This window comes from Aquila chrysaetos, chromosome 6 (assembly GCF_900496995.4).
Source record: "Aquila chrysaetos chrysaetos chromosome 6, bAquChr1.4, whole genome shotgun sequence".
NCBI lineage: Eukaryota > Metazoa > Chordata > Aves > Accipitriformes > Accipitridae > Aquila > Aquila chrysaetos.
The window spans coordinates 10,520,389-10,535,475 of NC_044009.1; the positions used below are offsets into that span (position 1 = coordinate 10,520,389).

Consider the following 15,087-nt stretch of genomic DNA (forward strand, 5'->3'; position numbering starts at 1 on the left):
GTTATTCCCACCCGAGCACATACATAAATGACACTGTCCAAAGCCTGCATTGTAAATCACACAAATTAGGAATGGCTGAATATTCTGGTTAATGCAGAGATGGATGCTTCCCTACCGAGGGATACAATCTTTGGCATTAGCCGCAAGACACAGGTGAAATTGAATTTTATCATCATAATGCACACACTATAACAGAGAACGACAATTTCTCAAAACAAATTTGCAAAAATGTTTTGCAAAACAATTTTGTAAAAATATTTTGCAAATATCTTATAGGAGAGACTTAAGGACCAGATGTTAACTTAAGCTAACCCCCTTGCTCGCGCACCTATTCCTCCCATAATCCCACCTTCCTCCGACACAGACTTAAATTTCCTCTACAAAACATTCACTTAAGACGGCTCTTAAGTGTTCAAAGCTCTTCTAACCCATATTGGAGCCCCAGACCTGACTTATTTCATGATACTTCCCTGATTTTTATTGATAAGAAAAGTTGCACGCGGCAGGTGGTCTTCCACCAACACAATCTTTTAAATCTTCTTACCTTCCCCAAAGAGCTGCTTTAGTGCCGATTTGGTGTGAGGGGGGTCCGGACAGATGGCCAGTCTTTTCACGTTTGGAAAGGATGAAAAATGCTACAGGGGAAAAAAAATCCCAGTGATTTTTTTCGCCATACAGCGCAGAGGGCTCTGAACCTCATTGGCCCTGGGAGGTCCACCACGTGGCATGGGATGAAGACCACGTGACCTATTTTCTCCCAAATCCCTCGGTTTGCTGGAAAGGGGGATGCACCCACGGCTGATGTTCTTGTCATTTCAGTGGGCTTTGATTTTTTTTTTTTTTTTTTTTTTTAAAGGCCACTGAGCAAATCGGGTTGCCTCAAGGCGATGAGGGCGCACCAGCCAACGCTTTCAACATAAAGGAGAAAGGAGTTCGGGTACGAGATAAGCACCGGGGCGCTGCCTGTGTGCAGGGGGAAATTTGAAGATGCTTTACCAGGGTACTGGCAGAGCGGTGCCTGCCCACCCCCTTCAGGGACAGAGCCTCCGGGAGGGAGAGGAGGGCGTACCGCAACACAAATTTGGCTGCTGGCGATGGGCTGTGCTAAACCCTCCATCTCGGAGGCAGCAGAGGGAAGGACCAGGCTGAAGCCCTCACTGCAGACCCCAGAGCTCAGCTGGCTCCCTGAGCCTCGGAGGAACGGGATGTGCTACAACTGCTCCATCGCCAAAAAAAAGATTATCCTGTGCCCCCACATTACTCCTGACCCCTCCCAGGCTGATCCCATCCTCTGCAGCCCTCCCACCAACTGCTCCAAGAGACGAAAAGTCTCTTGCTTTGGAGGCAGAGGGTCTGCTGAAACAGCTTTCTTAGAAGAAGGACCTAGTGCAATGGAGGGACCGTGGCATGCTTCAGGTGGGCAGTGCCTGCTCCCACCACCGCACAGCCATGCCAGGCTCAAAGGCCATTTCAAAGTGTCCCCCCACAAACACTCACCAAACCTAAAATGCAGCACAATTGTGGGGATGTTCTGCCCCAGAAGTGTCCCCAAGGCCCCATGCAGCAAGGCAAGACAACCCATAGCTCCCAGCGTCTGACTTTGCCGCTGGGGGTCCCTCCTTGCCCCAGCTCTGTATTTCCCAGGGGACAGCAGCTCTGAGCCACCACATCCCAGCCAGCCATCGTCCACAGGCCAAGCAGCTCCTGGCCTTCCCTTGGTAACCGCAGGTACCAGCCCATCAGTGTCAGGACACTCAGTCTGGGGAAGGGAAAAGGAATTTTTGGAGCCCAAGACATCTTCTTGTTTTTTCTGTCAAAGCTCAAGCCCATGGGTCATGCCAGTCAGAAGCTGCATTTTTCTGGCAACCTGAGTCTCCACCTGGCAAATCGCTCGGCTGTGCCATCTTGTTGTGCCAGCAATACGCCTGTTCATCTCCCCTGCCAATGGAAAGCCCCGAGTGAAACTACCTCTGGCATCTGCCCTTGAATTTCAGTGATGTTACTTCTGCAGAGCAGCTGTCCCCAGCCATCCTATCATCCAAGGGCTTGAGCCCTTCTTATCTAAGTGTAACAAGCTAAGGCTCCTCGAAGAACCAGCTGAGCTTGGCTTTTGGTGAAAAAGCACAGCTCTGGCCACCTCCATGCCTTCTTGGCATCTCCACGACATCCTGACCCGGCACTCAGCCCGGATGCTGGTTCTCCCTTGCGGCTGTTCCCCCCACCACGGCTCTGCAAAGGGAGGGACCATCAGGAGAACAGTCCCTATTTCCAGGTCCTTCCCAAGGCCGCACTGTCTCACCATGCTGTTATCAAAGACAGGAGTACAGCCATAAAATGCCCCAAATGGTGCAGTGAAGTGCAGGGCTTCACCTGAAATCCCCTCTGGCTTGGAGGGTCACACTTCTCCAGCCACCAGCCAGATGATGGGGCATTTTAGTCCAACAAATACAGGCTAAGGAAGAAACCTGCCATACTCAAATGCAAACTACGGACACAGCCAAAAGCACTCAGCTTGCTGCTTTCCCCTCCTGCATTTTGTGATGGCCGGTGTGCAAAGGGAGAGAAGAACCCCACCACCACCTTCCAGCCCTGCAGCTCCCCGTTCGCAGCCCCCTCATCCTTCCTCAGTGATGCCCAGCTAAATCTCATTCCCGAGTAATCTTCTGAATAATTATATAATAGAGAGGCAGGCAGAGAAATAATTTTAGGCCACTCTGTCGACAGAAAGCAAGCTGGATTAAAAGATCAGAACAAGCAATACTTAGATTAAAATGGTTTGTTATTTTCAGCTGCAGAAAATCTGTGGCTAAAGCACGGAAGATGTTGAGGGAAGGCATATCATCTTTCTTTCCCCCAAAACCAAGCTTTCTACACATTAGCCAAGGCAATTTATAGGTTTCCAGCCTATGCTCAGGTTTTGTTTCCCAATGGGTCAAAGAAATACAATTTGCCAGTTCGTACAGCATTTTATCTAAAGATTTAAGACCAGCGTGGAGATGCTTCAAGTTACATTTTGCCCTGCAAGCTGAGTCTGAATTAAACACCTCGTTAAGACATCAGACCCCTTGAGTCAGGAGAATCAGCACGCGGCTCGGCAGACAACTTCATTACCTACAAGAAATGTGCCTCCTGGGAGGCACACAGCATGGGCTTTATCAGTACCAATGCCTTTGCCTTTAGCATGTGCCTCCCTGCACCTCTGAGCTGATGGCAGGCAGATGCCAGGCTTACCAGCAGTGGAGAGGCGGCTGGGGCTGGGAGAAGCCCTTCAGACAGCGGGGCAGCTCTCCGCAGGCGCCTATATGGCGTCCCCCTGGCCCCCAGCAAGGTCAGTGGCGTGGGGTGCCACGCCAGGCCCCACTCTGACTGATCGCTTTGGAAAGGCGTGAAGGGGAGGCAGGAAAAAAATGGTGAGAAAGGGACCTGACGCTGGGGGCTGAGCTCTCCGCAGGGCACGGCACTCATCAGCCACATCCCAGATCGATGCCGCTAGCTTTGCTCATTCACCTTCAAGTTCAGATTAAGCAGAAGGGTCAAACTGGGAAATCGTTTGCCACTGGCGGGCATGTCCCCACCACCACTCTGCAGCCTCGTGTCACAGCCTTTTCCCCTTGCCGGCATGGACACTTCCCACCCGAGCACCTTGCTAACCCCACAGCATCTCCAGCCCCCAGCATCAGCAGTGACCACTCGTTGCATTGCCTGGATGTGAGATGGAGGAGCAGCAGTTTCCCAGTGCCAAGTGGTCTCCAAAACCAGAGTACTCTTCCAGGTGTCCTCTGCACCTATAGTTTTTCTATAAAAAAGTCATGATACTGCACGCAGAGCATCAGCTCTGAGTTCAAAGGATGAAATCCCATGGGGCAAGAGGTCCAAGACAGCCTTGAAGAGGGCTTAACATTTAAAATGAAAACCACACCTTGCTTTGCATTTTGAGCGAGAAGCTGCTGGCTTACACAGAGCTGGGCACCAGGCTTCTCTCCTGCCTGAGGATGTGGGAGAGGAGCCGGGGCACAGGCCTGGGAGAAGGGATGGGATGTTGGACAGGGAGCATGGGAAGGCAGAGAAATGAGGTCAGAGACCTTCCTGGAGGGAGGTGGGAGCTGTGGGATGTTGTGATGTTCATCCAAATGATGCTTTAATAACCGGTTACTGCAGAAAACTGTCTTCACTAAAGCCAGAGAATAGAACACACTTCCTGGACAGATTTAGGTTATGAGCGCTTGTGGGAGGACAGTTTAGGGACTTCGTCCCAGGCTGGACACTCAGCTCTCCCAGCAAGGACATGTCCCAGTTTTCATGGGGTTGGCAATGGGGATCCCTTCCCCAAGACCCGCCATGCTCAAGGAGATGCCAGCAAGCTGGGAAGAGGCAGGGCCCTCCAGGGATGTACTCCCAAGTGCATCTTCCTTCAGCTCATGGCCTTCAGGCTACCAGCAGGAAAGACAAAGCTGCCCTCCACTCCCGCAAAAACCCCTCTACAGATGGATGTGTTTGTAAGAGGCTGCCCATAGCACACAGGAGCTGCAGATGTTCACAGACCTCAGACGATGCATGCTCAAGAACAGGAGTAACCAGTACCCACCGCATCACCAGTGACCATGGACAAGCCTCCTTGCAGGTTTTTGGGCAAGTTCTACCTCTGCTGCACCTTACTGGGTCACCTGCAGCTCCTCTGAGAAACCTCTATCCCCTTATCCAAAATGCACCATCTTGTTGCAGGTATAGAGTGTTGCTCTGGCCGGTCTCTCCCAGGGTTTTATGTGCAGAAAACAGGGATTAGCGACACTTTTAAAAGGAAAGGGAGAGAAGAGAGGTGGATTTGTCTGTCACTACAACGTTTCTGCTTTATGGAGCTGTCTTCTCACTCGGAGACGCGTGTCCTCCTCTTCACTAATGGAAAATGTTGCCCTGCCGTCCATTTGTGATAGTCAATGCCTGGGACAACTCAATGGCCCCAAGCCAAAGCAGATCTATTTTAGTAACAAAAGCAGAGTGGCTGATGAAAATGACCCTGTCTACGCACTTCCCAGCTTAGCTCTTTAGGTGGTTTTAATGGACCCCTGTGACCACCGTGGTGGAAAGCAGGCGGCCAAGTGCAACGGGGGCAGGGGCAGATGCAGCAGGACGGGAGGCCTGCATGGATGCATGACTGCACTGGCCCCTTTGCAGAGAGAGGCCCCAGCAGCAAAACACACCTCTCATAGAAGCCCTGCTAGCAGGATTGCACTGTGCAGGGAGCAAAACCCCTTCCCTTTTTTGCCCACGCCGCAGCATTGCCCCTCACACGGAGCCGGGTCCCTGCAGTGCCACAGTACCTCTCTCTGCAGAGCCCAGCCACAGCCTCCCTGCAGGTGTTTTATAGCCTAAGGGAGACCCTGGTGCAGCTGCAAGGACTGAGCTTGCCTTACCTTACCCTGCAGGTTGGCCTCGAGCTCCAGAGTGATTCCTTGGAGGGTCCGGTTGCACTAGAAAAGGGCATGCTGAGTGTGGGGCAGAAACCGGCGGTCCGCGGCACGAGCCTGCAGACCAGGACATGGCAGAGGTTAGGCACAGCGCAGAGGAAGGACACCTGATGGCCACTTACCATCCAGGAAAAGTGAATTTCAGAGAGAAATAAAACGTGGGTTGGGTTGCGCGGGTCAAAATGATCGGGAGCATCACCTCCAGGTTGTTTATGGGGCAGGCAGCAAAGCCATGCCTATATTTTTCTCTACATTCAGAGCAGGTTTGGGCAGGTTCTGTCCCAGCATCCACGAACCAAGGGAAGTCACCCAAAGAGCTGGGCTGTGGAGGAGGGGGTCCCCGGGACATGACCCCAGCAAGACATCCCAGGTGACCACAGCCCAGCAGTCCAGCTGTGGGAACTGCCCCCATGGGGGGAGCACGAGCCAGGGGTCTGCTTCATCCAGAAATCAAACCACAATGGAAATAATCCAGCACGTTTCAGTGACATGGGTGCTGGGTTATTTTTATTGCTTTATTTTTGCTGCTGCTCCCAATAAGTTAACTGGGGCATGCATTACCCGTCAATAAAATCAATCGAGCAGCCTGAGCCGTTAATAAGCTGAGTGCCAGAGGGCAGAAAAAGCTCTCCATCGCCCAAAATATTCTTTGGGCGGCAGGGTGGGTGAGCTGCAGGCCCCACTCATTGCTTGGACTTGGCACTGCTCTTGACATGCCAGGGCAATTTGTGGGTTATAAGGGGAAACCTTCCTCTTCCTAGTGACTCAGCAACCACTGTGCTCATCCCCAGTGACTCGGGCTCGAGGGGTTGATGCCGCTGCTGTGGGAAGGAGCCCATCAGTAGGGGGGAGCCCATGGGACCCCCTGAGGTCAGTCTTTGGTCCTGCCTGCTGCTCACAGCAGCGTCAGCCCTAAGATCAGAGCAGGTTGCCCAGGACGTTACCCTTTTGGGGCTTGTAAACCTCCAAGGATGGAGACTACACAGCCTCTTTCAGCGACCAACTGTCCTCAGAATTAATGTTTTTTCCCTACAATACCCTATATGTCTCTCTGAATGGCAGCCATGTCCTCCAAGGTAGTGACTGCATCCCCAGGTGGTGTCACCTGCAAGCAGGACAGGTCCTAGGACAGACCCTGAGGAACTTCACTACTCTCCACTGAGCCTACACAAGGAAAATAAATTTTAAATCCCATTAACTGTCACAATAGTAACATCCTTCCCCATGGACTCTCAAAAGACAGAGAGGGAACAAAAAACCCCCACCAAGCCCAAATAGCCAAAAAAAATTGGAAAGGATGAAAAACCTGAACTGTGACTCACCGTTGGAGGAGCAGCGGGGCAGGCTGGGGATCCCACGGGGCAGAGGGCTTGGGGTCAGCAGCAGAGGCAGCAGGGAAGGACCTGGAAGACAGCATGACATCTCAGCACCCCAGCATGCCCGGTCAGCCCCCCTACCTGGGAACCCACAAAAGCATCCTCCCAGCACTGCTGCCATGGCTGAGGACAATCCAGGGAAGCACAAGGGCAAAACAGCCCAGAGCAGAGGAATCCTTGGTAATTTTTTATGCCAGTCAGCACAAACTTCTGGTCACTGATTTCACTATTGAGAAAAAGAAGGAAAAGCCCTGACCACAGCACCAGCTTCATCAAAATACACAGGAACAGGGGGGCTCAGACAAGGATTCAGGATGCAGGAAGGACAAGGGGTTGCAAGGAAACCTCCCTCTTTCTCGCCAGCGCAGGCACAAGCCCCTCCGCCCCAGCCCCACGGGCACATCCTGCCTCCCCACTGCCCACACGGGTGCAGAGCAGTGACCCACAGCAACGCAGCCCATGAATTCACAAGGAAAGAAACTTTTATTTGTCTTCCAGGTCATAGGTTTGAGTTCATTCCAAGACAAGGCTTAGCATTCAGGAAATGCGTCATTAAAGAATTTGTCAGCAGTTTTCTTAATCAAATATTGGTCCATCTCCCAGCAGCTCTGCTTCTTGTTATGTTACAGCCCTTCCACCCTTAAACCAACATGCTGCATGGTAAAATCCCAGCCACAACCCTATGGTCTTGCACTGTGCACCACATGCACACCCACGCACAGGAACTCCTGCTTCCAGCACAGCTTTTTCCTCTAAATGTTTGGTGCGGAATTGTAAGCCAGTCTCTAAAACTGCTATTTCTATGTCTTGCAGCCCCCTGAGATGCACAAGAACAGGTGTGCAAACCACGCAGAGGAGTTGCATGCTCCTCTAGCCACCTAACTCGTGTTCTCTGCTATTAAGGTGCAGGTCACCTCCAGGTATGGACACACTTGCATTTCCCAGAGGACCAGTGCCATGCTGGGGGCAACCTCAGTTCCAGCATGGGTACAAGAGCACCTTGTGTAATCAAAAAGCTGCCTCCAAGCAGAAACCTCAGCACTGCAAAGCACATCTTGACCCTGGCTGCTTTAAGCATCCCCTGACACCTCCTGTGGGGCTGTTTCTAGAAGACCTCTGCCAGGCACAGCCATCCGGCAGCACCACCATGGCCAAAGAGGCACTGGCTGTGGCAGCTGCCTGTGTCCCCACATTACACAACAGTGGTATCTTGCTCATCAATGACCAATGCAAGACGGTCAGGAGCTGTCTTAAAAGGCAGCATCACAAGCTATGGACAAGCAACTTTTTGGTCTGCTGGTAGACTATCATCCTCACCATCATCTCCCAAATCCTCTCTCCAGCACGGCTAAAGACCCTGCACCTTGTGTCTGCTCTGGCAGTACAAGCACAGGAGTCAATTTTTTTTTCCTGGTTGTTTCTCTCCAGTGAAACATGCATTGGTGCTGTGAGAAAGACACCAGCCAGCTTATCACACTAAAAGCTTTCTATCTCCTGATCCATGGCAGTGGAGAGCGCGGCTCCACCCCTGCATGGCTAGCTCATCTGCTAGCTCTCATGGACTAGGTCCCATTAGCAAATTTGGTCAGCAATGTTCACGAGGGGTCACTCAGGATGCTGAAGGAGTCACCTGTGAACAGCAGTGGCAGACATGTCCAGATACCAGCAAAATCACACCTACTGCTGCCAGATAAAAGCACTCCAGGATGCAATGAATTCCAACACATTGATGTGGCCAGTCCCCCCAAAAGTCAACCTTTGTAGACTGTGACATTTCAACATCCTTAACTCATCCCAGAGAGGCACCAAGCACCCTGAGCAGCAGGGACCACGTGCAGGACAGCACTCCCCAGGGGCTCGGCAGCACCCTCAGCTTGACGCCACCCACGTGTACTGGAGGACTCAGCCACCTCATTCCAGAGGACTCAAAATTTCACAGCATTTAATCTTGAGTGGGTAAGGAGGAATCATGGACATGTGGCCAAACATTCTCTGAAGAGGGTTTCACCACGTGGCATCAATAGGATGCAAAGGTGAACAAAATGTGTGTGGCTCCCCGCTTGTGCACAGCCTCGGAGGGGAGCTGATGGGTACTTCCACGTGTCAGCAGGTCCTGTGCCTGGTCCCATGGGGCCATGACAACTCCCCTGCTTTTGCTCAGGCAGAGTGAACCGGTGAGCACTGCTCTTGAGGACATCTGTGGGCATCCAAAGCAGCATCTAGGCATAGAGGATGCCCCTGGCAGTGCCTTGGTGGGTGTCCAGTGCACCCCAGCTCACACACTGCCCTGCTGCCCAGCCCAAACCAGCAGATCACACCAGGAATCATTTTGAAGGGCCCCTCAAAGCAAGGCTTGCTCAGGTTTTCAGCAGCCCTGCCCAGAGACTCCCCATCTCTGCACCTACTCTGGGCTGGAGATGCAGAAGCAGCCCCCTCAGGACCCTGGCACGCTGCTCTATCCTACCATCCCAAATACCAGCAGGTCCTCCCATATCCCCTACTACATACCACACCCCCCAAAATATAAAGCCTGCTCCAACACCCAGCCTGCCTCTCCTGCAAACTCAGCCAGCCAAGGTGGACTTCAGCTTCCCCTCACCTGCGAGTACTTGACTGTCTGTGCCCATAGGGCATCTTGCTTGCCCCTGTGTTTGGGACCACGGGGCACCTGTGTGGGGCCCAAGGTCTGCAGAGAGCATGGAGAGCTTGCAGATGTCCTCTTGCTTTGCTGCAAGCCCCCAGGGAAAACTCAAGCTCTTTGGGAAAACATGCTGTGCAGCTGGTGAGGGATGCACCGGATGGAATGGGATGGGATGGGGATGTTCTCCCACCGTACCACCAAATCCCTGAGCTTATAGACAGGAACCTCAGCAAGATGGCTCCATCTGCATTGTCCCCCCCAGCTGCTGGCTCCCTTCCTGTTGGAGGGGAGCCCGCTCCCATCCAGTCTGGGTGCAGCAGCCCCTGCACCATTGGGATCTGCTTTGTTCTGCTGCTTGGGGTTTCCAGTGCTGCCGCTCATCACGCAGGGGAGAGAACGATCCTCCCCTGACCTGTGTTCCCATCATCCGCCTTACTGGGTGTTTTACGCAGACAGAGGCAATGATTTTAATGTCCCAGTGAACAAGCTGTCGGGACGCATCAGCCTCAAAGGGCAGACTTCAGAGATGGCTTCTCCTCCCAGGCGCTGCCTGGGCAAGGGAGACCGAATCCAGCTCTGCACACACACACACACGCATGCCACGCGTATGCCACCGGTGCCTGTTATTTTCCAGCCTTTTAACAAACATCCTTCAAAACCCCACTCCTCAAGAGGGGCAGGTAGTGAGCCCAAGGTGGGGGGGCTGTAGGTGAACTGCCACCGGGACGGCACAGCCGCCAGGCAGGCAGAGTGGGCAGCCCCACGGGCAGGAGCCGGCGTGACGTGATGGGACCTGAGCGCTCTGAAGTCATCACGAGTCTCGGCAGAGATGAGCTGAGAAAAGCCATGAGCGGAGCTGACATCTGCCCCCTGGGCGGGTACCTAATGAGCAGAGACATTGTCCATTTGGGGAGATGAGGTAAAGTTAAAAGATTTCTGAGCTGACACCTGGCAGCCTCCATCGGTATTCCTGGTGAAACAGCAAGGGAAGGAGAACGGAGACGGGGGGCTGAAACCAGTCCCCCCCCGGGCTCTGCAGCAGTGGGTGAGCAGGATGGGGATGGCATTGGTGTCTCAGCATCTCATCTCTGCTGCCTGGAGCTCCCTTCTTTGTGATTTTCTGCCATGTTAGAAGAAAAAACGGTGCTTTCTGAGAGCTGCCCCACCGGAAGCATCCCTGGGGGGGTCTGGCTGGGTCCCGCATGGCCCCATGCCTGCCGAAAAGGCAGTGGCATGGGGGGAGCATGTTCCTGGGTCCAGCGCAGACCAGACCCACTCTCAGCCGGGAGCCGGGCATGGGCAAAGGCTCTCCTGTCCCATGGTCCCCACAGCCTGGGAGCAGGATGGCACTCAGCAAAGCCCAGACCCCTGGCATCACCCAGAAGCCCCCCCCCGCCACCGCTTCCACAAACCTAGTTCAGTCAGTCCCTATAAATCCAGTCTCCATAAGCCCTCTTGTCATCAGCTCTTCCCTAACTTAGCTCCAGCCTCTTTGCTACCCACCACCTTCAAACAGTGCCTGGTGATGAGATGAGAGCTAGAGAGTGGGAGAAGGAGAGCCCCGTATCACTCTATCACCTCCCGGTTTTCCCCTCTGGAAAACCTGGCTCTAAAAGCACTGGTGAGCCAGCAAACTCCCCCCATTTACCCGCAAAACCCCGGTAGGCAGGTTGTGGGTCCACCTGGGAAAGCCTGCACTGAGATGCTTTCCTTCCCACCTGCCTGCCTGCTTTCCCAAAGGCCACGCGGGTTTTACAGGGAAATCATCTCCTTGGGACCATCCTGGGTGGAAGGAGGTCCTCGAGTATCCTCAAGGCTTTCTACCAGCCAACAACAGCTTAAAAAACTTGCCATTGCTCCGCACAGCTCCATCGACAAACATCCTTGGGTCTAAACCACGTAGCAAGCGGGATTTTCACCTGCGTAGCTCTGGGGGTTTTTGCTCCTTTCCGATGGGTATAGCCAGAAATGCCTAACCCGGGGTGCAAACCCAGGGGTGGCTTTGCCTGGGATGCCCAGGAGCAGAGACAGCAGCTGGGCTCCAGCCACTCCTCCCTGGCACCCGCTGACCTGCTCGGCTCGAGCAGATGGAGCGGCTGCAAATCCCCCCGTAAGCCAGGGAAGGGGACTAATCTCCTAGAGGACAAATCAGTTGGTGAGAGGGGGAAGCTCGGCCTTTTGCTTTTTCCTCCCTCTTCCTGCAAACAACAGCAGCATCCGGTGTGCCTGGAGGGACCCCAGCATCCCCGAGGGTGGAGGAGGCAGCGCTGGGGGCTTGGGTACCTGGTGGAGACCTGGTTTTGGGACAAGCAGACATTTCATTTAGGTCACAGCAAGCTAAGCCATTAAGTGCCCTACCCAGGGAGACACGGCAGCTGGTGTCTCCTTGGGGAAAACTGGTGAGTTTTTAAAACTTCCAGAGCACTCCCGGCCACGAAGGGCTGAGGGTTCACTGCACATGAGAAGTCCTTGGTGGGCTTAGGAAGCCTTAGGAGCAATCACTGGGATGAGACGGACCATATGCAGTAGAATCCCTGGTACTTCCTTGCCTTTGGGGAAGGACAGGAATTAGGCCCATTGGAGTGGGCTAGTTTAGGTCCTCAGGATGGGATTTGGAAAGCTAAACATGCTCTCTCCAAAACCTAGACATCACTAAAAGGATTAGGAGTGATGTAACATGCCGATGTCAAAGCACTTGAGCCAGAGCTGCGCCCCAGCAGCAGATGCCACCAGCAGCTCCCTGGAACATCACCCATGGCCAAGACCACCCATGCATTTCAGAAGGGTGTTTCTGCCCAAAAGACCACAGAGCAAAGGTCAGCCCAAGGAGACCCCAGGGTCTGCACAGCCTCGTCCTGCTCCCGGGGCCATTCACAAGCAGCCAACCCCCTCCTATTCATTTTCCTTCTGCTCCAGAAGCAACCGAGAGCAAGGTCAGCAAATTTGGTGCCATCCTCCATTCATCTGGGTTGGCTTTTTTCCTTCCATCCTTTATCATTGCCCCCCTTCCTTTGCTTAAGAGCTGGCAAAACTACTCCTGCGTGCTTGCAAGGGAAAAACGTCTCGCCAGATATTGTCAGCTCTACTCACAAAACTCTGGGGTGTTTTCTAGCCATGGCAGGGAGAGCTGTTGATGACAGGCACGTTAGCTCTCATCAACGCTTGAAAGGAGGAGGCTGCAACCCAGGGCAAGGATGGAGACCATGCAGGCTGGGATACATGGCATCTGGGCATGGTTTGCACCCTGGTCCTCTGAAGGAGGAGCGCGGATGGCCGGCAGAGCCCAGTGAAGCCCTGGCTGAGGTGTAACAACCATCAGATGGCACAGCATCACTTCTGCTTGCCTGGGGAGCCAGACCCCCAGCGCAGAGCCCACGTGCAAGGAAATGTCCTGGGAGACAGAAGATGAGCTATCGGCATGTGTCCCTGGGGACCATGGCCACCCAAGCTGTGCAGTAAAACCAGGCAACTTCAAGTCCCTCACTCATCTATCCCCTGGCCATGCGCTGGTGTCCAAAATCCCCTGGAGGGGTAACACATTTTCCAAGTGGGGAAACTGAGTCACAGAGGTGTCCAGACCAGCGAGCTGCCTGAAGAGGTCCCCCTAGGTGGATTTTTCAGCAGACACTAAAACCCCAATGATGCTACAGGGCTGCTTCTCTGCACCTCGCCATGCACTCACCATCCTCCCCATCACAGCCTCATGTGTCCTGCAAGATCTCTCACCCTGACAAGCTCAGGCAGCCCACCCTGGGTGTCCCCAAGGCACCCTCCTCCCCTGACACAAAGCAGCCAACATAGCCAGATCAGGAGAATCTCCCCCAAAGCTATGAGATATTGAAACCTATGGATTTTGCCTGCTGGCTTTGGGCTTTGCAGCTTCCCAAGATTCCCGAGGTGCATTTCATGCAGTGGCCACAGGCAACCACAGTGGAGAGGTTCGCCTGCCCCATGGAGCTGCACCATCACAGAGAAGGGCTTCGTTTCACAGATACCCTGGGAGTCTCCTCTCTACCGCTCCCCAAAACATTGCCTTCATGTTATCAGTCAAATAAAAGCCTCTAAGTACTGAATCGTTGAAGGAAGGCCAGAGTCACAGAGCGAGTCAGGCTGTGAGCATTTCTGGAGGTCTCTGGTCCAGCTCCTGCCCCGAGCAGCATTGCTCCAGAGATGGATTAGGCTGCCTGGCATGAAATAATTGCACCCTGAAACCTCAGAACTTTTTCTGAGCGCTCCATTTTTTTGCCTGCACACCAGGAGGGGCTCTCCTGTGGGCTTTCCCAAAACACACAAAAGAGAGGAGATGTTCACTTCAGGCACTGAAACCTGCACGCCCTCATCCACTGCCATCACCCAAAGTCCTCATTTTTATCATTTCAGGAGCACAACGGGCAGCAGGGACCTCATCATAGATCACCCAGCTTCCTAACATCACCTGGGTAAGAGGGGATGGAGTGGCCACACACCACCCCTCGGCAGCACAGAGCCGGTCTGACCTGTGCCTTGCCACCAGCCAGCGTGACCTGTGCCGGGGAGTGGGGGGACATACCACAGTCACACCTGGAGACCCCTGGGCAGCCCCGGACATGCGTCGGGGCCATTCCTGCCTCCTTACCCCCTGGGCCGATCTCCTCCTCAGTGCAACTCGGAGGCACATCTGGCGGCGTTGGGAAGGTGACGGTGCAGCCGGCAGGGCGGCTCTTGCCCTGCAGACAAAAGGGATGAGAGTCAGGCTGCACTGGGGCAAAAGCATCCTCCAAACAACGTGCCCCAATGCAATGCAAGGCACTCAGCTGCTCAGCGGCAACCCCCCCCAAAATCCTCACAAGGGTGATGGGGCAAAGATGTTGCAACCAGAGATGTGCAACCATGTCATGGGGGGGACCTGGGGGGCAGAGCCCATGTCATGGTGTGCTTGCACAAGGCGGGAGTTTTCAAGGCAGAGACCCCCGGCAGCACCCCTAGCCCCACGCTGGCTGTGGTTCGGTCTTTCCATGAGTCCTGTGTTAGTGCAACGTTCACTACGAACACGTTGGGGGGAGCTCCAAACCACACACGTAGCAAAGCCACACATCCCGGGCAAGAAACCCCTCCACGAGCAGCAGCTCAGCCGCTAACGTCAGGAATAAGCAGAGCATTTGCTACTTCCACTTGCAGCAGCACATCACTTACATTTCCAAATGCGTTGCTTAAGTTATTATCATTTAGTGGCTTTTAAGAAAAAGACCCTGCTCCCTTCCCACCCCAATCTGAGTGTGGACAGGCTGTGCCTGTGCTGGTCACTCACCCCGTGCCCACCACAGCAGGTCCCCATCCTGGGGACACCCACACAGGCACTTCAGCATCACCCAGCATCCATGCCGGAGATGCTGCCACCCCAAGTCCCTAAGGACAAGTGGGTCCTAGCACTGCTGGGAAGCAGCTTTTCCCAAACTCCAGGGCCCTCCAGGGCTCTTGGATTTTCAGGAAACCATCACCTTGGGCTGGGAAAGTCTGGACAAGAGGGTTTACTCCTTGGTGGCAGGGATGCATGAGTCATCCTCCAGCCGCTGCCCTTGAAATGGAGCCAAAAAAGCTTTTACCCAAAGCAGGCAGCAATAGGATA

General features: G+C 53.9%; 1 protein-coding gene across 47 annotated transcripts in view; it reads right to left on the bottom strand.

Moving 5' to 3' along the window:
- PCBP3 (poly(rC) binding protein 3) overlaps nucleotides 1-15,087 on the bottom strand; it is a 63,915-nt gene that overhangs the window by 45,362 nt on the left and 3,466 nt on the right. For 39 of the 47 annotated variants that reach the window (XM_030017805.2, XM_030017804.2, XM_030017791.2 and 36 more), the window contains exons 2-4: nucleotides 14,098-14,188; nucleotides 6,788-6,868; nucleotides 5,417-5,522 (exon numbers count right to left, since the gene is read on the bottom strand). In XM_030017805.2, the coding sequence (XP_029873665.1) occupies nucleotides 5,417-5,482 (66 nt within the window). In that variant the 5' untranslated portion in view covers nucleotides 5,483-5,522; nucleotides 6,788-6,868; nucleotides 14,098-14,188. Of the gene's footprint in view, nucleotides 1-544; nucleotides 636-5,411; nucleotides 5,523-6,787; nucleotides 6,869-14,097; nucleotides 14,189-15,087 lie in introns of those variants that run through there. The other 8 variants (XM_030017774.2, XM_030017773.2, XM_030017770.2 and 5 more) reach the window with 5 other exon arrangements.